Here is a 23,719-nt window from a genome sequence, read left to right as displayed (position 1 = left end):
TAGGATCTTGATAGGTTTGAGGTTCCCTCATCCACCAAGGGTATAATAATGATCCCTTGGGGAAGCTTGAGTGCTATAGTTCTTTTCTACCAACAACTGATGTCCTCTCCTAAGGATGGTCACAAAAAACTTGCAAGACGTAGGTTTTATTCCAATACAAAATTCAACTTTAAAAACAAACAACGGTCATGGATTAGAAATTCAACTCCACTGATTACACAATCAGTGGTGGGGGGTCGCAATCTATCCTCTCCTCATAGAAAACTTGCAAGACGTAGGTTTAGTTCCAATACAAAATTCAGCTTCAAAACAATGACAACAATCATGGATTAGAAATTGTTAAATGGTTGTTAACGAAAGGTCTGAGGGGTGGGTGGCTTGATAAGGTCTACGCCTCCCAAGACAACTCCTAAGATAATATTTTGTGGCTATTCATAGTGTTAACCAAGGCATACCATGCAGCTAGGTGGTCTTTTGGGAAAACTCTAGCTCAAGGCAAGCAAGCTCCATTGTTGGTTATGTTTCATCAAATGCATCAAGCACAAACATGGATGTGATTTTGATATCATCCAATCATGCATATTGTATCCTCCCAAGCTTCTGTCGAAGAGTGTCCATGGTTGCCAAAATGTGAATCCAATCCTCAGAGTTGACAGGCTCTAGGAGGGGCTCATATTCTTGGTCCTGATATTCCCCATCTACTAGCATCTTGTTACAAGCTCTACATATATCAATTGAGGTGGTCTGATTGGTGTGCTAGACTCATTGGCTAGAATGACTTAACCCAAGGGATGATTTTTCCCTATTTTCAAGTTTATTTTCAAGGATTGGTAACCCTTGCGTATAACATACGAATGGTTTCCTAATCATGAACCGCCCTTGTGCGTCTCTTATGTAAGGCCTTCCAAGGATCATGGTATAATGACCTTCTCTAAAAATTCCATCACCATGAATTTGTGGTGGAAGTTTAGCTTGAATTTCTTAATCTTTGCAACTTGAAGGATGCCCAAAATTTTAGTTATGTTCCCATTGCCAAACTTTACCACCATGAGGCTTGTGCCTACAAGTGGTGGGCTTCCCCAAGCCTCTCAATAATCCTTAGTGATTACCAACATGACCATCCAAGATTGTAGACTATAGTGCCTTTATAAACAACATGTAACATGACATTCATCTTATTTATTTTGAAGTAGTATCACAGCTTGTTCTCATGGTGGGAGCTTTCAGTTGTCCTTTTGTCTTGGGTATGGAAGTAGAGCGCTTAATATGGCATGACTCATCCTCCTCCTCCTCTTCTTCAAGTTTAGGTTTAGGCTCTTAGGTTCCGAATCATCCAGTCCAATCGGATAAGTCTCTTAAAGTTGAGAGTATCCTTGTAAAAGAGAACTTATTAGGACTTGTACTTCCAAGGCTAAGAAGGTTGTGAGGCCTACAATATGGTGGGCACTTTCAGTTGTCCTTTTGTCTTGGGTATGGAAGCAAAGCGCTCAATATGGCATGACTCATCCTCCTCCTCCTCCTATTCAAGTTTAGGTTTAGGCTCTTAGGTTTCGAATCATCCAGTCCAATCGGATAAGTCTCTTAAAGTTGAGAGTCTCCTTGTAAAAGAGAACTTATTAGGACTTGTACTTCCAAGGCTAAGAAGGTTGTGAGGCCTACAATATGTCCCTCATGGTGATATTCATGCTAACTTGGCTCGTACTCCCTATGACCCATATCCCTACTATGACCCATGGAGTTTTAACCTATGACCTATGGAAGGTTTTTGTAGTCAATGGGTTTAATTTCTTTGGGAAGAGAAAGTTTGAATAAGAGATCACTCAATGTCTCCCATGATGGAGGCAACTTTGGAGCTTTCAATGGTCTTTGATAATAGATCATGTGTTGTGTTTTCACGTGATGTTTGAGGTTTTATTATTTTAGATCTCTGGTTTGGTCCTTTAGCCTTTTAAGGGGCACATGTTCAAAATCTAAATGGTAAGATATCATATCCTACTTGACTATCATGAGTTTTTGCAAGATGTGGTGAGAAACAAGAGAGTCTATTATGCAAAAGTCATGGAGATTCACGGGTGGTCAAAAGGACTCAATGCAGATATGGTTCTCCAACAATCTGTCATCACAAAGAGAAGATTGGGAGGTGATTCTCAATGAAGCACATACTGGAGTAGTTGTGATGGCTACTTCACAATTAATATTACCACAAGGAATATTTTCAATGTGGGACTATGGTGGCTAAAAATACAAGAAGATGCTTGGAGATTTTACTCTTGGTGTTATGCAACCAATGCCAATGGTTAATGGCTAGGAACATGATGCCTTTAAACCTAGTCTTGGCTCTTAAACCTTTAATGAAGTGGGGGTTATACTTCATGGCTCTATTTAAAAATATTTCCCCTAGTAAGAATAGGTACATAGTGGTAGCCATCATCACCAAGTGGGCAAAAGAAAAACTACCCAATAACATTGTTCATAGCTGCATTATTTCTTTACAACTATATAATTACCCAATTTTGATGCCCTTTACGATAGTATCTAATCAAGGAACATACTTTCTTCATAAAATTATAAAGAAGATGGTAGTCGAATTCTTGACTATTCATTGAAAAACTAATACTTATTGTCCATGGGGTAATGGGCAAGCAAAGAGCACACAAGACACTCAAGGATTATCTAGGTTCAATCTGACAATTATTACCGAAGACTTCTTATCCTTCATACTAAATTATGGTGGGTATACACAGCACATCTTTTAAAGTTACAACCAATCATACTCCATTTCGGTTAGCTTTTGGCCTAGAAGTGGTAGTGTACCTTTAGAGTTCCAATTTCCTAGTATAAGGATATTACAACCAATCATACTCCATTTCGATTAGCTTTTTGGCCTAGAAGTGGTAGTGTACCTTTAGAGTTCCAATTTCCTAGTATAAGGATATTACCTTTAGTTTTTATCATAGAAGTGATAGTACCTTTAGAGTTCTAAGTTCCTATTATAAGGATAGCTATTGATCATGATCTCAGAGAAGTGAGATCATGATCAATAGCTAGATTTTGGCCTAGAAGTGGTACTGTACCTTTAGAGTTCCAAGTTCCTAGTATAAGGATAGTATTTTTAGCTTTTGTCATAGGCGGTAGTACCTTTAGAGTTCTAATTTCCTATTATAAGGATAGCTAGTGATCACAATCTCAAAGAAGCTGAATCCTTCAAGAAAGGATTCAGCTCAAGGGATTTAGTCTCAAGAACTAAACTAATTCAAAATTGTGGAAGGAATTTCATGACAGCTCCATTAAGTTCAAAGGTTTCCACACTTGTGATTGGGTTCTAGTTTATAAAGTCGAAATGGGGTCGATAAATCCCAATCTCATGGTCCCCCCATGGATCGGGCCTTACAAAATTTCCAAGTTGCACAATGACACTACTAAGTTATCTAACCTTGTAGGCACCATGAATTTATATTTGTTTTAAATGAAATCATTATCAATCAGATGTTCCAATGGTCATTATAATGTCTACAAATAATACCCTATGCATGAATGGCCTAGCAAGAGCACTAACGCATTCCTTAATGATACAATGGGATCAAGAGGATACTATCATCATTAACATAAGTTTGAAAACATGTACATTACATAGCATTACTAGCACAATTAAAGCCTACTTAGTTTGATTATTACTAGTTTTAGAATAGCTATTTTAGGACCTCCATAATCATTCCATCAGGTTTGTTTCATTTTCATTTGCATGCATAATGCTCAACTTTATCTTCACATTCTTCCTTCTACATTCGTGTATGTGCTCTGCTATGTGATATCAAGGAGTATATGCATCTCAAAGCCACCCTTCGAGCGCAAATGATAGCCTTGAATACTTTGGTAAGATTTATCTTGAATCAATGTACTAAGATTCAATGGAAAGATATTTCTCAAATGGCTATGAAAATGAAAATTTTCCTTAGCAATGGAAAGAGGTTTATACATTATAGCCCGTTTGGTGAAGGAAATGCAAAAGGACTTAGTAAAGTTCTTGTAGTAAGAACACACACTAAAACTGCCAACTAACAAAAGGAAAAAATATAGTTCTTAGAGGAAACTTGTTAAATTGAGGGTGGGGTTTAGCAGAGCCAAAATGACCGGTTACGGACTCAAGAGTGGCCGGACACTAGTGAAAGTGGCTGGACACATGTGAAGGGCTTTAAGCTATTAAAAGAGTAGGTGTCCTAGGATAGTAGTCGTGTGTTTTTTTTTGGCTATGGTTGGGAGGTGAATCGAGGGGGCTCTCAATGCTCTATTTTGGAGAAGAAGGTCGTGCCAGCTGTGGCTGCCTTGATATTGGTATTAATCACTTTATGCCAAAGAGAGTAAATGTGAATTCTTTGTAAAAGAAATCCAATACTTAGGCCACATAATCTTGGAAGATGGCATTCGTATGGATCCAACGAAAGTTGAAGCCATATTGAAATGGCCACATCCCACAAACTTAGAAGCATTATAATTTTTTTTTGGTTTGTCTGGATTCTATAGAAAGTATGTTTGAGATTATGCTAAGATAGCTGTTCTGATGATGAATCAGCTTAAAGGAAAGGGAAAGGCCTTCATTTGGGGGGATTCCCAGCAAAGAAGTTTTGAAAAACTTAAGGTAGCTATAGCTACAGGTCCCATTCTCCAAGTTGTTGATATCCAAATCAACCCTTTGTGGTAGAGATGGATGCTAGTAATGATGCAGTAGGCACAGTCCTCTTACAAGGGGGGGAACCTATTGCATTTGAAAGTAAAAAGTTGGATAGAGCTCAATAAAATTATTCGGCTTATGAAAGGGAGTTATATGCTATAATTCATGCCTTAAAGAAGTGGAGGCATTATTTATATGGTGCCAGATTTGAGATAGTCTTTGATCATGAGAGTATCAAATGGTTATCTAGTCAAAAATAGTTGAAAGGAGGCAAAGCTCATGGGCAGAGTTTCTCCAAGAGTTTGACTTTCAATTGAGATATAGAAAAGGACGTTACAATGTGGTAGGCTGATTCATTAAGTCGCATGCCCATGGTTAATGAGTTGAGTTTTACTCAAATTAAGAGTCATTTTTTGGAATCACTTAAGGGGAAGTGTGTTGATGATCCGCATTATGCCCACGTGTGGAGTGTCATAGAGAAGAGGGATCCCTTGACTATAAATAAAGATAGCCCCATTAACGAGACAAACACTTCCACTAGTGGGGTGTTAAGTCTCAAGAGATGTCTCAAGGAGACATGTCACTCACAAGTGATGAAAGAAATTGTTGAAAGATTTTTTCCATCGATAATGGTTACCTACCTTACAAAGGTAGAGTATGTATACCTTCAGACTCAGACATTAGGCACCGTATTTTATATCAATGTCATGATAGTCGGAGTGCTGGTTATCCTGGAACACGGAAGACATATGCACTAGTTAAGTAAGGACATCCAGGACTATGTCTTAAAATTCCAAAAGTGGTAGGTCAATAAAGCAGAACGCCTAAATGTAGGTGGTTTACTAAGTCCACTAGAGATCCCAAATGGCAAGTGGAAGAGTACCTCAATGGACTTTATAGTTGGATTACCTAAAATGAACAGAGGCCACGATTTGGTTTGGGTGGTTGTGGATAGGTTGACTAAAACGGTATATTTCGACAAAAACGACAGTGAGACTACGCCTGAGTTAGCAAGGCTGTTCATTGAAAATATCTATCGATTATATGGCTTACCTGCCAATATAGTTAGTGATAGAGATACAAAGTTTAATAGTCATTTCTGGCGTGCTGTGTTCAAGAGATTGGACACCATGCTAAGTATGAGTATGGCTGATCATCCTCAAAGCAATGGTCAAATTGAGAGTGTCAACCAAGTCTTGGAAGATATGCTATGAGCATATGTAAGCAAAAAGCAAACTAATTGGGAATATTATTTACCCATATTGGAATTCGCTTATAATAGTGCCAAACATTCAACAACGGGATTTACTCTATTTATGTTGATGTATGGTTTTCAACCACGAGCTCCAGTGGCCGTTGGACTCGAGAAAGAAAAGATACAAAAGGTTAAAGATTTTCTTCAAGATCTCCAAGAGATGACAAAAATCGTGAAAGATAATGTTAAGAGAGCACAAGACCGTGCTAAACATTATGCCCATAAAGATCGTAGACAAATCATCTTTGAGGAAGGTGATAAAGTGTTTTTAAAGGTTCCCGAACACTCCGAATCTTTAAAAATGGGGAAAAGTCCGAAGCTATCCCCAAGGAATTGTGGTCCACTTACAATACTTAAAAAAGTAGATAGTGTTGCTTATAAGTTAGCTTTACCAGAAAGCTCTAAAGTCCATCCAATTTTTCACATCAATAGACTGAAAAAGAAATTGGGTGATGACGATAACCTCGTCAGTCAAGAAATCCTAGTAGAACTTAGTGAACCCCCATCCTTACCACACGAACCAAAAAAGGTCTTGGATTTCCAAGATAAAATAACTCGACACTCTGTACAACCAGGAGTGTTTAGTCAAGTGGAAGGATAGACTAGAAGAAGGTTCTACCTGGGAATAGGTAAGCACACTGAGAAAGAGGTTTCCGAATTTCATTTTTGAGGATGAAAACTCCTCTTAAGGGGGGAGTAATGTCATGACAACGGAATTACTGGGAGCCTAAAGAGCTCAATTGTCCGAACAAGGCACGGGCGGGGTTTAGGGGAGCCAAAATGACTAGTTATTACGGACTCAAGAGTGGCCAGACACTAGTGAAAGTGGCTAGACACATGTGAAGGGCTTTAAGCTATTAAAAGAGTAGGAGTCCTGGGATAGTAGTTGTGTGTTTTTTTTGGCTATAGTTGGGAGGTAAGTCGAGGGGGCTCTCAGCACTCTATTTTGGAGAAGAAGGTTGTGCAACTATGGCTGCCTTGAATGATAAGTGATAGAAGAAAACCCAAAGGAAGATGAAGAAGAGAAAGATAAGTCTATAAAGAGAGCAAGGAAGATGATGAACGATGATGATTTTGAAGAAGATGGAAACTTTGGATTTAATTTTGATGATGATGATGATGTAGGAAGAGGAGTGGGGAGACTGTTTCAAATCAGTAGAAGGATGTTCCAAGCCAATGGGAAATAAACACCAAGGAGCTAACATAAAGACTATCGGGCCAAGAAACCAAGGAGCTAACGCACATGGGTGGGCCTAGTAGCACCCACTACACACCATGAGAAACAAAAGCTAGTAGCTTACCGATAACATCAGGGGCCAAGGGCACTCAGTGGTGTGCAAAGACCAAGAGATTTTTAGAAGCTTTCATGAAGTTAGAAATAATTAATTGGTAGCTTACCAATAACATCGAGCCAAGGACACTTAGTGGTATGCAAAGACCGAGAGCTTTTTAGAAGCTTTTATGAAGTCAAAAATAATTGACCAATCTACCAGTTTGAAGAAACCATTCTAGATACGAGCCTAAAGCACAACATACTGTGTGCTTTGAGGTGAGAAATTGGAGTATATGCTCCATTCTGTGGAGCCTTTAAAAAGTCAACATGGTTAATGTATGCTCCATTTGATGGACAAATTTTGGAGACATCAACATGGCTAATCTAGAGTCCATAGCAAAATAACTTTAGTTACTTCTCGGAGGTACCACACATAAATACCCTCAGAAGCTGACTATGACTATTCAGAACACATCAACAAGTTCCCAAAGAGAGCAAAAAGCTAGACATCAAGCTCAAAGAGAGAAAGAAACTAAAGATAGAGCTAATTAGGATTAGAATGCCAGAAATAAAAGCTCAGCCACATGACAAGTTAAGGAAACCCTTTTGGTCAAGTAGAGTACCAACAAGAAGTGTGGAAATCCATCTTCTCTAGGCCACATGTCAAATTAAGGAAACCCTTTTGGTCGGGTAGAGTACCAACAAGAAGTGTCGAAACCCTTTTGGTCAAGTAGAGTACCAACAAGAAGTGTCGAAATTTTTTAACATTACCAATTGGACTAAAGCTTCAAAATTTACTTGTGCTCAGTTCCCTAATCATGGATTAGTCTAGACTCGTGCATGTAGGGACATAGGATGATTTCATATATACATGGTTATTGGTTAAAGTTCAATACCACACACATTTATCTAATACTTAACCTCATGGTTTTGATTTTGAGTTCCTGTATAAGACATAAGGGTTTTGTGGTATTAGGTTGGTTTTGGTGGTTTACCCCAGCTTTAGATGATAAAAGTCTTTAGCAAAATTAAAGTAGAATAGTCTCCTTCATAATATAGGGTTCATAATCGAGAAATGTTTTTATAGAGTGTTGCAGTAATATTAAGTTATATTCATACTTATTTATTATTAATCTTTTAGTCGTTCATTTTGAAAAGAATTGTATGCCATGGAGTGCGTCAATCGTTCATTTTGAAAAGAATTATGAAGTGGATATTTACTTGGAGGAATCGTACTCAAATTGGATGTGCACGCCAGTTTCACATGTGGCTCTTAGGACTAGCTGGAGCATTGTTACCTTGGGAGTGGTATGGCTATTTTAAAAAAAATGGCTCCCTAGATTTTGGCACGACTATTAGATTTAAATGTGAGACTTGTGGGCTCCTATGATTAGCATAGTGGTCTGAGAGTATTCCGGCTCTCGATAGTGCATACCCTCCTGAGGAATACGGTCATGGTATGCAGAGATAGTGATGGTTTTTGTAGAGTGTTGTAATGAAATTATGTTATTTTTAGAGTTATTTATTATTGATATTCATTTGTTTATTTTGAAAAGAGTTGTAGGCCGTGGAGTGCATGTGTAACAAAAAATATATTTTGAATTATGGGTGTGTGAGTTCATACTGTCTCCATAGTCCCAATGGTGGGCGACATGCTAACCCATGGGATTGATATTCATTTGTTTATTTTGAAAAGAGTTGTAGGCCGTGGAGTGCATGTGTAACAAAAAATATATTTTGAATTATGGGTGTGTGAGTTCATACTGTCTCCATAGTCCCAATGGTGGGCGACATGCTAACCCATGGGATTGGATGGGGTTAGGCTGAGTCTATGGAACTAATCGAAGTTAATGAAGGATTTAAACAGTGAGCAATCGAGTGGACCCGAGATGTGGGTGCTTTTCAAACCTAGAGACCAAACCTAATTGTAAACTCAACAACTTGGGGAAAATCTGGGAATCAACTTTAGGTTGTAGGAAACTTTGGAATCAGCTTTAGATTGTAGAAGTCTTTAGCGAAATTAAGGTGAAACAATCCCTAAAATGTCATGTTGAGCCCAGGGGAGCCACGGATGAAGTGGACATTTACTTGGATGTATCGTACTCAATTCTTACCGTGAGGTCTATTCCAATCTAGCTATGTACAAAAAGTTGTTGGATTGTAGAGCCATAGGATATTAACATATGGAGGCCCCAAAAGTCTCTCTAGTCTTCCGTTGTGATTGATTATTCTCTCGGTAGGCCCTAGGGGTCTCACAATAAGGCCCCATAATATTTTTTTTGTTTCTCATTAATTAATTTGTGCACTTTTGAACACGTCCTGTGCATGTAAATACACGTGGCAGTTTGATTTCTTTGGCATCCTTTGGTATGGTGGGCGTCGTTTTTGTATGGTCGACATCATTCGCGCCATGTTCAATCCGATGAGTTCTCTTCTCATTTATGGATTCCCTGCGCATGCTTCTCATGAGTTTCTCTCTGATTTTTCACCATGCTTCTCTTCTTGGTAAGGTTTACATCATTTGCGTCGTGTTCAATCCAATGAGTCCTATTCTCATTTGTGGATTCCTTGCGCATGCTGCTCGTGAGTTTCTCTTTGATTTTTCGCCATGCTTCTCCTCATGGTAAGGTGTCATATCTCTAAATTCTTGGGATTTCTATTGGGGTAAAGGCCAATGGCCAAAGGCCGGGCGGGCACCCCTTATACATGTACACATTGTACTGTCATATATAAGTGAAGATAATGAAGAATACGGGTAATTGAGTACCCACAAAAACTTCTTGTGCGCTTTTCTCTCTCTCTCTCTCACCCTCTTGCTCTCTCATTGCATTGACTCTGCATCCCACCATTGCTTCCTCTTAATAACTGGTATCAGCTGCATCCGTGGGAGCTCATGGTTGGAGCGAGGAGCGCGAGGAGTCAAGCTTTGTCGCGAGTTCGAGGATTCAAACTTCATTGTGACGTTTGTGCTTGCTGTCCAGATTTGAAAGAGGTACAAATCTCACTAGAGAGCTCTCCGTTTAAGTTAAATAGGTACTCCGATTAAGGGAGCCATTGAGGCTCAGTTTGGGGGCTGCCATAGCCCGATTCGAAAGTGTTTGGACAGCCAATAGTGGCAGGAAATAAGACAGAACAACTTGGTTTTGGATTGCTCGAGAAGAGGTTTTGGTACATGTACTCGATATATGCAAGCACGAGGGGTTGCTTGTGCCGATAATTAAGCAGGGGGCTTGAGAACAGACAGAGAAGAAAGAGATTGGAAATCTAGCTTGTCATGGTGTTTTGGTGAGCCCTTGGAGCTTCAAACCTCATCGCCTGGTACAAAAGTGTGCTCTGGGAGCAAATCAATTGGATCAAGAACATACTATGGACCTACTTCAGTCTATAATAGTCAAAGAAGAGAAGAAGAGTTAAAGTTTTTTTTTTCTGCATTGGCTATGGCTTAGTATTGCCTTGGTGCCTCCAAATTGAATCGAGTGCTGTCAAAGGAGGTTTTCATCTGGATTGGCGGCGTCAAACCTACATCTTTGTCATGGCAAAATCGATGCCGTCTGGCGATGGTCGCGGGCCTACTTTTGTGTGGATAGGCTCTTTTAAAAAAAAGGCCTTAAGCCTTAACTAAGGCTTCTTAACCTTAGTATTAATTAATCCCTTTTCACACTATGGTCATCTCTTGAACTAGTTTAGAGCAAACCCCTTTCACACTGGGCAGCAATGATCTAGTTCAAACAGAACTGGTTTAAGAAATATGCTTTCACATTGGAACTCTGGAGCGCTGGATATTTTGGAAGGCTGCTTTCACACTGCAGAATTGAACTGGTTTGGATTAAACCACTTGGATGAGCCGTGTTCACACCGCAAGCCTGCAAAATGGATATTTGTGAAGCTGTTTTCACACTGGATGTATCTAAGCTAGTTTTTTCAGTGAACTGGTTTAGCTGTTTTGCATTCACACTGCAGTAAGGAAACCGATTGCTTTGGAAGACATAAAGGGCTGCTTTTATGCAACTTTTTGGGCTCTGTTTTATGCTTGAAAAATAACCGAAAAAATACAGAAAATTAGTATGTATCAAATTTGGGCTATTTTGGCATTGCATTAGCCATTGTTTGGGCATTGCGGTGGCACTCGGGTTACAGCTATACTTGTCTTCTTGGTTGTGCAATTGACACTATCTTGGTTGCTTGTTGGTTTGCACATATTGTAGTGGTTATGGCTTCGTCTTCTGCTTCAGAAAATGATTTGTTTAATATTGAGAAGTTGGGTGGTACAAACTTCTCATATTGGAAGGAACAAATATACAATGTCTTGGTGGAAAAGAAACAGGTTAAGCCTATCAAATGCGAAGGGGTAAAGCCTGAAGGCATGGACAGAGATTATTGGGATGAGATGGATGAGCTTGCATGCTCTACCATTATGTTGACTCTCTCAAAATCAGTTTATTTTAATGTAAAGGACATTGAGGGTGGTGCATATGGAGTTTGGAAGAAGTTATGCGACCTCTATGAGAGGCAAAGTGTTGCATCATAGGTTTATTGGCTAAAGAAACTCATAGACCTTCATATGGAGGAGGGGACATCCATGTCCAATTATCTGAATGAGTTTAACACTATCTTTAGCCAGTTGTCTACATAAAAGATTGCCTTTGAGGATTCGGTCAAGGCTATGTTTTTTGCTTGTAACCTTGCCTGAAAGTTGGGATACTTTCAGGACTGCAGTCAGTAACTCAGCACCTGCTGGTGGATTGACTAGTGCTAATGTGGAGAGCAGCTTGCTTACGGAAGAGGTGAACAGAAGGAACAATGCAGGTTCCAAGAGCTCTAGTGCACTTACAGTTAGAGGGAGGGCAAATGCAAGGGGGAAATCCCGTGATAGAGGGAACTCAAGGAGTAAGTCTCGCAGAAGGAAAGATGTGGAATGCTTTTATTGCAACAAGAAAGGTCATATCAAGAAGGACTGCTTTAAGTGGAAGAGAAAGAACAAAGGCAAGCAAAAGAGTGATGTAGATGGCAAGAAAGAGGACAAACCGAAGGCTAAAATTGAAGAAGTAAACACCGTATGCAATAACAGTGACGATGGTGATATACTTTATGTCTCTACTCTTGGAGATGCATTCCTTTGCTGCTACGGATGACAGTATGTCTCAAGACTGGATTCTTGATTCAGGTGCATCATTTCATGTTACTCCTCATAGGGAGTGGTTTGCTACATATGATGCTGGTAGTAGAAAGGGATGTGTTCGATTGGGAAATGACTTTGCATGCATAATTGTTGGAGTGGGAGACATACATTTATCACTTTGCCAATGGTTCCTCTTTTGTACTTAAGAATGTCCCTAATGTACCGGACTTAAAGAAAAGCTTGATAAGTACTGGACAGCTCGATGACTATGATTACCTTGTGGTATTTGGTAGTCATGCTTGGAAGATATGCAAAGGGTCACTTGTTGTTGCTATAGGGCCAAAGTCTGGCACTTTGTACTCTTTGCGTGCATCTAGTGTGAAAGATCACATTGTAGCTATCACCGAACAGCCATCTGTAACTCTTTAGCATCGCCGTTTGGGCCATATGTCAGTCTCACTGGAATGAAAGTTCTTTCTCGTTTACAGTATCTTCCGTCTTTTAATTTCTCTGACTTTGAAATGTGTGAGCACTACACGTATGGAAAACAAACTAAAATGTCACATAAGAAGGGTCTTGGTACTAGAAAATCCGAACCATTGGAATTGGTACATAGTGATGTATGTTGTTGGCCTATGCCTACGGTTTCTTTGGGAGGAGCATATTTTTTTGTTACATTCATTGATGATGCTACTAGAAAAGTATGGGCTTATCCTATTTGCAAGAAGAGCAATACATTTGATGCATTCCAAAAGTTCTTGGCTTATGCGAAAAATCAGTCAGGAAATAAGCTCAAATGCTTGAGGACTGATAATGGTGGGGAGTATACCTCTCATGTATTCCTGAACTTTTGTGAGATGCGTTGTATCAAAAGGGTGTTGACTGCTCCTGAAAACCCACCTCAAAATGGGGTGGCTGAAAAGATGAATAGGACCATACAGGAAAGGGTTCGGAGTATGTTGTCTAATGTGGGTCTCACTTATGGTTTTTGGATTGAAGCTGTTAAGACAGCTGTTCATTTGATTAATCGGTCACCTAGCAAGCCATTGGATGGCAAGATTCCTGAAGAGGTGTGGTCTGGCAAGAAACCCTCTTATGATCACTTGCGGGTGTTTGGCTGTGAGGCTTATATGCATATCTCAAAGGATAAGCAGAACAAGCTTGATTCTAAGTCCAGGAAGTGCATTTTTCTTGGATATGGAAATTCAGGTGAGATGGGGTTCCATCTTTGGGATCCTGAAGCTAAGAAGATAGTTCGCAGCCATGATGTTATCTTCAATGAGGAGAAGATGCATAAACAACCCATCAAGACAATTGAGATACGCAGGGTGGTATTCCAGGAGGATGGACAACCACCATATGAGCAGCATGTACGACTTGTCCCACATCATGCAGGGCTAGAACAACCAGGAAATGTTGAGGTGGGAGTGCCACAGTCAGGTGGGCAGCCTCACATACAGTAGGATAGCCAGATGCTCAGGTTGAGCCAATGTTCAGACGATCTACGAGAGACTCTAGACCACCAGAGAGGTACACTCTGTCTCTTGATTATGTCATGGTGGCAGATTATGCCTTCATGTTATGCTGATGCTATGACTAGGGATGATAGTCATAAGTGGAAGCAGGCTATGCAGTCAGAGATGGACTCTTTGGTTAAAAATGCTACTTGTTGGGAGTTGGTTCCTTTACCTAAGGGTAAGCATGCATTACCATTCAAAGGGTCTACAAGATGAAAATGTCTCCATCTGATGCAATGCCTAAGTACAAGGCAAGATTGGTGGCCAAGGGCTTTAAGAAGGAGAAGGGCACAGACTTTGATGAGATCTTCTCACCAGTAGTCAAGATGACCACCCTTCGTACGGTGCTTGCTTTGGTTGCCAAGGAGGATATGGAGCTTATACAGATGGATGTCAAGACAAATTTCTTGCATGGGGACTTGCATGAGGATATTTATATGCAGCAGCCACCACCACCACAGAAGGGTTTGTTGTGGAAGGCAAAAAACAATTGGTATGTAAGCTCCACAAGAGCTTATATGGATTGAGGCAAGCTCCTAGGGAATGGTATCATAAGTTCGATGCCTTCATGAGGTCTCAAGGATATACAAGGAGTGAGACCGATTATTGCTTATACACACGGAAGGCTATGGATGGTAGCCTTATGATCTTGATCCTTTATGTGGATGACATGCTTATTGCCGGGAAGTCAGTCATGGATGTGGATGCATTGAAGAAAAGGTTGCATGAAACCTTTGACATGAAGGACTTGGGGAATGCAGGTCACATTCTTGGCATGCGAATTATCAGGGACATAGACAAGAAGATTCTCTATCGGTCTCAAAAAGAGTACATTGGGAAGGTACTTGAGCATTTCAATATGGAGAGGGGGAAGGTTATTAGTGTTCCATTGCCTCCATATTTGAAACTGAGCCAAGAGGACAGCCCTAAGTCAAATGAGCAGAAGGCTGAAATGCCCAAGATACACTATGCATCCGCAGTTGGTAGCTTGATGTATGCTATGGTTGCTACACGTCCAAACATTGCTTATGCAGCAGGAGTGGTTAGCAGGTTTATGGCAAACCCTGGCAAGAAGCATGGGGAAGCAGTGAAGAGTATCATGAGATACTTGAATGGCACTAGAACTATGTGCATTTGCTTTGGAAGGAAGGATGCATCTTTCCTTGGCTATTCAGATGCTGATTTGCAGGGAATGTGGACTCTAGAAAGTCTCTACGACAGGTTTTGTCTTCACATTCACATGAGGTGCAGTCTCATGGGTCTCTCGATTGCAGCCATGTACGGCCTTATCTACCACTGAGGCTGAATATGTTGCAGCCACTGAGGCATGCAAGGAAGCTGTATGGCTTACTTGTCTAGTGGGAGATCTAGGTATTACAGGGGAGGTACCTATTTTGCATTGTGATAGTCATAGTGCCATCCAGTCGGCACGAAATCCTGTCTTTCATGCAAAGACAAAGCACATTGAAGTGAAGTATCACTTCATTAGGGAGGTGCTTGAGGACAAGCGGATTGAGCTTGTCAAGATTCATACGGATGACAACCTTGCAGATCTTCTCACGAAGAGTTTACCTTCCGAGGGCTTTGCACACTGCAGAGTGCTGATGGGCATTGGATCGTACCTTCACTTGCTATTCTCCCTTAAAGGCACATTGGCCTTTAAGTGGGAGGTTGTTGGGGTAAAGGCCAATAGCCAAAGGTCGGGCGAGCACCCCTTATACATGTACACATTGTACTATCATATATAAGTGAAGATAATGAAGAATAAGGTTAACTGAGTACCCACAAAAACTTCTTGTGTGCTTTGCTCTCTCTCTCACCCTCTTGCTCTCTCATTGCATCAACTCCGCATCCCACCATTGCTTCCTCTCAATTTCTGTGCATGCTGAGATTTGATGTAGGTGATGCATGCTGCACGGTTAGCTTGGCTTCTATTTTTTTAGTCTGGTTACCATATGCCTCCACTGTCCGTTTGCAGCATGAATGTATCATGTTCTCTACATAACAACCTTTGTTGTTGTGCAATGAGTTTATCTGGTTAAAAATAGCTGAAAATCAGAGATGAAAATTACAGCACTTGAACACTTTCATTAATCCTCTGATTTTGAGGACAAAGTTAGATCACGTGTCGAGTTAATACAATTGTCAGTTTTAATCGATTTCTGCAGTTGTGAACAAGTGTCTTGTGCATGTTAATACAAGTTAGTTTTACTTTTTTGGAATATTTTTGTTGTAAATTCATGCTGGCCATTGTTGATCACATGCTGGTCGTCGTCAGCTGCAAGGCTTGTGGAGCCAAATGTATTTTAAATGTGTTTTCAAAGGCAAGTTCGTTGTGTTTTTTTTTGCAGCGGCATAGACTATAGTTGATCTCCACTAAGTGCACACGTGCAGCTCTTTTATTGATTTATGAAACTAAAGGCAACTACTCTATGACCTTCATTTACCATGGACATTGCCTGCTTGTTTAATTTATGCTATGCAATGACTTCTCGTTTTTTTAGAGGGGCATATTTGATCTATGCTAATCGCATATACGTTATTTATAGTTGCATTGAATCTTTCTTCTTCTTCTTTTTTTTCGTACACACCCGGGGCCCATTCAAGTGGGTGGAGTCGATTTCTCCTTCCAACAATTAGCCAATTATCATGGTCGGGCAAGGGCCATGCACCATCGGGCAAGAGCCACGAATTAGGCATCCTCCATGACCACCGCGATGAGTCGAGCGCGCTGGAACAGCGGAGGGGTCTCGTATGGATCCTCCTATCTCGGGTGATCCACCACCCGAGGAGGAGGAGTCACTTGAGTGTTCAAGGGGCAAGAGCCCTAGCAACCAAACACATCAAGCGAGCATAGGTGTCCCTTTATAACATGAGAGAGCCTAGTGGGACTTGAACTCATAACCTAGAGGTTATAAGTCACAAGCTTTGACCACTACACTAACTCAGTTGGGACTGCAGTGAATCTTTCTTCGTTTAGTGATTTCTGAAAGTAAAGGCAAGTCATCTGTGAACTTCATTTACCATGGACATTACCTGCTTGTTTAATTTATGCTATGGAGGCTCTACATGGGGTGACAAGAAAGGCAAGAAGCCTATAACAAATGAAAACAATTAGGTGTCCCTTTATAACATGAGAGAGCCTAGTGGGACTTGAACTCATAACCTAGAGGTTATAAGTCACAAGCTTTGACCACTACACTAACTTAGTTGGGACTGCAGTGAATCTTTCTTCGTTTAGTGATTTCTGAAAGTAAAGGCAAGTCATCTGTGAACTTCATTTACCATGGACATTACCTGCTTGTTTAATTTATGCTATGGAGGCTCTACATGGGGTGACAAGAAAGGCAAGAAGCCTATAACAAATGAAAACAATTATGAATATGAACCTTCTGTCCACAAAGTGCCACGATTTTCAACAGAGAAAAAAACTAGACTTTTTGAGGTGTCAGTAACTAACTGTTGGGATAAGTAATGGGGACGTCAAATTATCTTGCTGGAAGCCATTAGAGAAAATTATAAGAATGGAGTGTTTGAAAGGTCTTTTCGCATTAGAGAAGGGAAGGACTTTAAACCATCTGCATTTTCAAATGGTAGTCCGTTTAATGGCCCATCACTAATTAGTATAGGCAAAAGCATAAAGAGATATTTAGGTTGGGACTTTTTTAAGCCTCAAGGTGGTCTAGTCATGTGTAGAGGCCTTAGGCAGATCAAAATGCATACACTAGAAGGAATGATTGGATATTGCATGAAGGATTTACATAAACCACACTTCAAATTCTTTTGTCACAATATCTCTACAGAGGAAATAATATGGGGAAGACGATTGTATGCCCTATATGGGCAAGCTGACTTGAAAATTAAGGTTTGTCTTTCGCCAATTAATCTTTTTAAGAGGGCCTATGTTTACATGGACAATTATATAGGCAATAAAATTGGAGCCTCTCTACAAAGTACTTTGCTAAAGATGGTGAGAACCGGCAAATACTACCCATCGGCATCTTGGAGTATCCCGAAGACCAGTTCGAGGATGAGCAGACGAAGATCGGCTGCTGTGTGGAAAGTGATGAAGCTTCCACATCTCACACACTGTGTCGACATCGAAGAAATCTTCTTCTCGGACATGCCTCCCTTCAGATACTTTGATCCCATGCAATGACAGCATCATCCACAGCATGAAGATGACGATAATGACAATGAGGAGGGAAATAATGACGACAACCGTGGCACAGAAGGAGGCATTCAAGAAAATCCCATCGTTATTGATGACGATGCCAGTGATCACTGTTTTCAAAACTACAGCAAGTCTTATTTGTCAGTATGGGAAAGAACTGAAAAAATTAAAAAATCAATTGTAGATGGTGATGAATTTGTCCCCCTTTCTCCAGAAGTTTGTAAATATGCCGGTCTGAAAGACGAGGATGCTTGCTTCATCTAGATAACTGTTTGGTTTACAAACCTCTTGTATATTGCAGCCTCTATGAGAGCATGCCAGTTTGTAAATAAGATGCACACCTCTTCCTGTTTGTAATACAATTGCCAATGGTTTATAAATAATACGAGCTGTTTTTTATTGTTACCTTTACTTTTGATACCAAAGCTTTCTAACTTTCTCTCTCATCTTTATGACTCTTCTTCCACGTCAACAATGTAGCAAAACCTAAGGTTTGATAACGTTTGCCAGCCTGGCAAAACATTACAAAGTGGGAAAAAAAAGTGAATATACACCAACGAAAAAATTAATTAATAGAAAAGAGTGAATATAATATATATATATGCACCAAAATGTGGAGGATATTCTTTTGACACTTTACTTGGCGTTGCGTCTACACTTTACCGTCGATCCGATGATAGATGGGCCATTCCACCAGAGCCCGCTACGAGCGGTTGTGGTTTCCTCAGAGCAGACGAGAATGCATCCTGGCATCAGACGAGTGCTGTGTTTCAAATCGGCAGCTGGCAAAATGCCCACACGCTGGCAGGTCCGTTGTGCCCGCAGCGATTCAGAAACCCTAACCCTAAACAGCCCCCACATGCCGTCTGCGCAAGAGGAAGTGGTCATCGCTTTGGGAAGCAACATGGGCAACAGGATAGCAAGCTTTGAGAAAGCTTTGGCCATGATGAGAGGGGCTGGCATTAAGGTCATCTCCCATGCAAGCCTCTACGAGTCTGCCCCTGCCTATGTCACTGACCAGCCCAAGTTCCTCAACTCTGCTGTAAGGGCCAGGACTAGTTTGCACCCCATGGCATTGCTTGAAGTCTTGAAGAACATCGAGTGTCGCCTTGGCCGTGCCATGGGCGGCATCAGATATGGGCCTAGACCCATAGACCTCGACATCCTTTTCTATGGTAACCTCACTATGTCCGATGAAACCCTTACATTGCCGCATGTTCGTCTATGGGAAAGGCCATTTGTTCTGGCACCTCTGATGGATCTCTATAGTAGGAACCTTGGAAGTAACTGGTCTGAAAGATTTGAAAGGGCAAAGCGTGCTTGGGAGCTCATGGGCGGTGACAGACAGCTGAGCCAAGAGGGCCTCAGGAAGGTCATGCCCATCGGAGATAAGCTATGGCATTGGTCTGATAGGACTTACTTGATGGGGATTTTGAATTTAACCCCGGACAGTTTCAGTGATGGTGGAAAGTATATGTCAGTGCATCATGCTGTGGCTCAGGCTGAAGCCTTGGCTTCTGCAGGGGCCGATTTCATCGATTTGGGCGCCCAATCTACCAGACCTTTTGCCACTAAGCTTAACAGTGAAGAAGAGCTTGCTCGCCTCATGCCAGTCCTTGAAGCCATCAGAAAGATTCCATCTATGGATTCTGTATGGCTTTCTGTGGATACTTTCAATTCCAAGGTTGCGAAAGAAGCTGTTAAGCATGGTGTTCACATGGTCAATGATGTGTCTGGAGGGTCTATGGATGGTGACATGTATGCAACAGTGGCAGAGTTGGGTGTTCCATATGTGCTTATGCACATGAGAGGGGATCCGGCAACTATGCAAAACGAGCAGAATGTGCAGTATGAAAATGTGAGCATGGAAGTTGCAGAAGAGATGTGCAGCCGGATGGAGAAGGCAGAATCTTTTGGTATTCCAGCTTGGCGCATCATTGTAGACCCAGGTTTGGGATTCTCCAAAACTGCTGAGCAGAATGTGGACCTACTTGGAAATCTTTCTGCACTCAGATCTGGGCTTGCAGCATGGAGCTTGACTGCCTCCAAGTCACCCATGTTGATTGGCCCTTCTCGGAAGGGATTTTTGGGTAAAATATGTGGCCATGAGAAAGCAGATCATCGTGATGCAGCTACAGTAGGAGCTGCGGTTGCAGGGGTTGCACAAGGGGCAGATATAGTGAGACTTCATGATGTGAAGGCAAGCATGGATGCTATACATGTTGCTGATGCCATTTTCAAGGCAAAAGGTTGCATGAAAGGCTTTTTAAAATGTTGACTTGTCTCTAGCGAACGAGGACTTTTAAGACCCATGAAGCCAACAAGACCTCTGTGAGATTTTGGCTCCTTTCATCCTATCCAGGTAGCACAAAGCAGCATGTGATGCAATCACCATCTACACCTCATGCTAGCAATGCTTAATACTCACAGTGCCCAACAAGGCAGAAGAGCATCTCTTCTTTGCTCTTCAGCTCTTCAATAAGAGGCAGCAAAGGGGTTAGCCAAAATGGCAATGAGTAAAGGAGAGCACCACACAGAGACTTGCTATGTCTGTCCCTCATGGCAGATGGGGAGCTCGCTTTGGAGGCAAACTAAGTTCTGTACGGTCTTTGTAGAGAGGGGTGCAGCTGGAGTGCACATGGAGGATCAGCTCTCTGTCCTTAAGAAGTGAGGGCGTATGTTTTTGTGGTGATATCTGAGCTTATCGACAGGCTTGTTGCTGTGTTGCAAGTAATTATCTAATTTGCTGGCACTGAGAAATATCAAGTCACACTCTTGAAAAGAATTGTGGATTAAAATTCTCTTCCTCTCTCTCTCTCTGTGTCCCCCCCACATATGGTGCAGAAGTGGCTAATGTGAAGCTCAAAAAAAGGCTTGAATCCAGCTTTCATCGGATAATCCTTCAAGGGTCCTTTCCCTAACCCTTAAAGGGTCCTTGGGATACTTTCCCACTACGTAAACACAATTCTCCTCTTTCCACCCACTAATCAATAAGTGATTAGTATGAGTCACCCACTGATCAATAAGTGATCAGTATGAGTAACCCACTAATCAGTCCACGTGCACTAGATCATAAATGTTCACTGATGTGCTAGCTTTCTTGTTCCATGTGTACCTCGACATGGGAAATCAGGAATCGAGGTACGAGCTCTTTACGAGATGCCTAGTATCTTATCTTGCAGTTTTGGAGAGCCTGAGCCTGAGTATTATTTGCTAATAATTCTAATAGCAAAGGTGGGTTAAATTATCAGCTTGATCAAGCCCTCATCATTATATGAAAATCCTCATTTTATTTCTCTCAAGAGAAAGAACTAGAAGCTATAAAAATTCCTTCTCTTCTCTCTAGATGAAAAGGATGGGCACGAGAAAGAGAGGATGGAAGTTCTTGCAATTGGAACCCCACATGATGCAACTAGCAAAAAAAAAATGGTTAGCTTAAACCATTCAACCAAGCGTGGAGATCATAAGCTCCAAGGGTTTTAAAGAATCACTCTTTACATGAGAGCTATGTCTATGATTTAAAGTGTCCTCTTACCTAATGTAGATTCTGTCCTCGGAATCTCACCTATAGGAGATGCTCCTCTAGATATTCTTTGTGGCTCTTCTTTGTATGGAACACCCGAAGGATTCTTCTTAGAATTAAAGTGCCATCCAGCAGTTTGTGTCGATCATGTCTTCAAAAGTTGCATGCTGTTGGAATATATCATCTCCAAAGGGTCTACATTACCTATTTTCATGCTTGTACTGGTCATTTTATGAGGCCCTACATTGGCATGTTTAGCATCTTTTACCATTTTTAGGCATTTTATGCTATTGGATAGTTGTCAGCCTGCTAGAGTTGGCCGACCGGAGGAATATATAAGGGTTCTCACCCTTCCCCTCAGTTTTCATCTCATTCTTGCATATTTGTTGGAGGTCATTGGCTGTAGCAACATTCTCGTATGCTTGTAAGCACCTACGGCTTCCCTCGTGCTCATTTTCAGCAATAATCAATTGTTTCTAGTCTTCTACAGTTTGTGCAACAACCTGTGATATGCTTTCTTTCATATGCAAGTAAAATGGAAGATATCTTAACCTGCGAGAATAATACATGATCCCACTATTAGAGGGTCTTGTGTTCACATCAATTTCCTTCGCAGTTATGATTGTTCACATAGTCGTCTTGGATGTTAATCAGAAGAATGATAAGCTTGAAGATCCTCTTTACCACAAGGAAGTACCATTCCATGTTTCACATATGCTTCCAATAAGAGGAAAGAAGGATGTACAAGAGAGGAGAGGGATAAAAAAAACTCAACTCCACGTCCAAGTCATCTATAAGAGTCAAAGTTAATAACAAAGATATGCCCTGTGGTCTCTCTTTGACACCATGGTTTAGCCATTATAATCATTCTTATAGGTATTTTTAAAAGTACTTTCCAAGGAGATGAGTTCTTATTCAAGGTCCTTAGGCATTCACTTCCTTGAATCTTCTTCTTTCAATTTTTAGGCATGTGTTGATAGTGTTAATACTTATTATTTCTTAGCAACTAATCCGTTTGGTTGCTTAGATTACATATTATGGTTGAGGTGAGCTCTTCCTCACCCTTCAACAAGGCACCATTAGTGTTGAAGTCCCTAGCTTTCCCACACGAGGCGGTTATCATAATTGATGGCTAGGAGCAAGCCCTAAATTGACATCCATGGGAGGTTGTCATCACTGACACCTACTAGAGGTTATACAAATCCCAAAAGGTATATATAGAACTAGCCTAGACCTGGCTATATCCTAAAAGGTATATATAGAGCTATCCTAGGCTTTATATGTATATACAAAAAGCATCATAGTTGGTAACACACAAGTTGTAGGCTCAGCAAATCCCAAAAGGTGTATGTATATATATATATATACCTGTTACATAATGGCCAAAGACCCATGATGCTAGTGTGCCATGCTAGTGAATTGGTATCGTGTGGGTGACCTCACATCAAATACTAGTAGTTACTTAGTGTTATTGGCATAAGCTTAAGACCATGCTAGATAGGTCTACATTATCGAAGTGCAACAAGTAGTGCCATGCTTAACGACTGTGTATTGTCAAAGTGTAATAAGTGGACTACTCCAGATAATTGCATGATCTGAGAGTTAAGGGGTTGGCAAAAGACACACCATGCTAGGTGATGTGTATAATTGATTACTCTTATCAAAGTGTAATAAGTAGTGTGAGTGTGTGTGTGTGTGTGGTTGTGTCTATGAATATTTGATATTAGGATTAATTGTTGTGGAGTCACAATAGGTGATGAGCAGTGCGAGTGTGTCGCACATGGAGGATCTTGTTTATGCTACCTTTGAAAATTATTTTTGGTTGGCTAGGGACCATTTTATTGTACATATTATTTATGTGCACTTGTACATGGGGTGGTTACTTAATTAGCACACTTGTTAGTGGAATTTTGATTATTTTACACTTAGTGTGTAAACAAGCTCTAGTGCTTGAGTTATTTTTGTAAAAGTAAAAAAGCAAAGTCCTATTTTGTATGCACAACTATTATTAGCTCCAAGGGTTACTTTTGGCAATAATATTTTTAAATACTCATGTCATGGAGAGGGGCTCACGTATGGAGGGGAGATTTAACCCAATGCTTAGTCTTGTGTAATAAGGATTTTTTGTTCATGTCTTTTTTCTTTGAAGTGTTCAAGTGTTTAAGTTCATCTCTTAGTCATGCTTTATC

General features: G+C 40.7%; 1 protein-coding gene across 1 annotated transcript; it reads left to right on the top strand.

Moving 5' to 3' along the window:
* The first annotated feature begins 18,634 nt into the window (after positions 1-18,634).
* Positions 18,635-22,019, top strand: LOC147638853 (folate synthesis bifunctional protein-like). Its single transcript, XM_086785206.1, has one exon. The coding sequence runs from the start codon at positions 18,681-18,683 to the stop codon at positions 20,283-20,285; it is 1,605 nt and encodes a 534-aa protein (XP_086641332.1). The 5' UTR covers positions 18,635-18,680; the 3' UTR covers positions 20,286-22,019.
* The last annotated feature ends 1,700 nt before the right edge of the window (positions 22,020-23,719 follow it).

Source organism: Cibotium barometz, chromosome 4 (genome assembly GCF_041138505.1).
Source record: "Cibotium barometz isolate CiBa-2024 chromosome 4, ASM4113850v1, whole genome shotgun sequence".
Classification (NCBI taxonomy): Eukaryota; Viridiplantae; Streptophyta; class Polypodiopsida; order Cyatheales; family Cibotiaceae; genus Cibotium; species Cibotium barometz.
This window is presented reverse-complemented; position numbering and strand designations above follow the sequence as displayed.

Excerpts from the sequence above, each read along its gene's own strand:
- LOC147638853 (XM_086785206.1), top strand. The coding sequence starts at position 18,681 with ATGATAGATGGGCCATTCCACCAGAGCCCGCTACGAGCGGTTGTGGTT.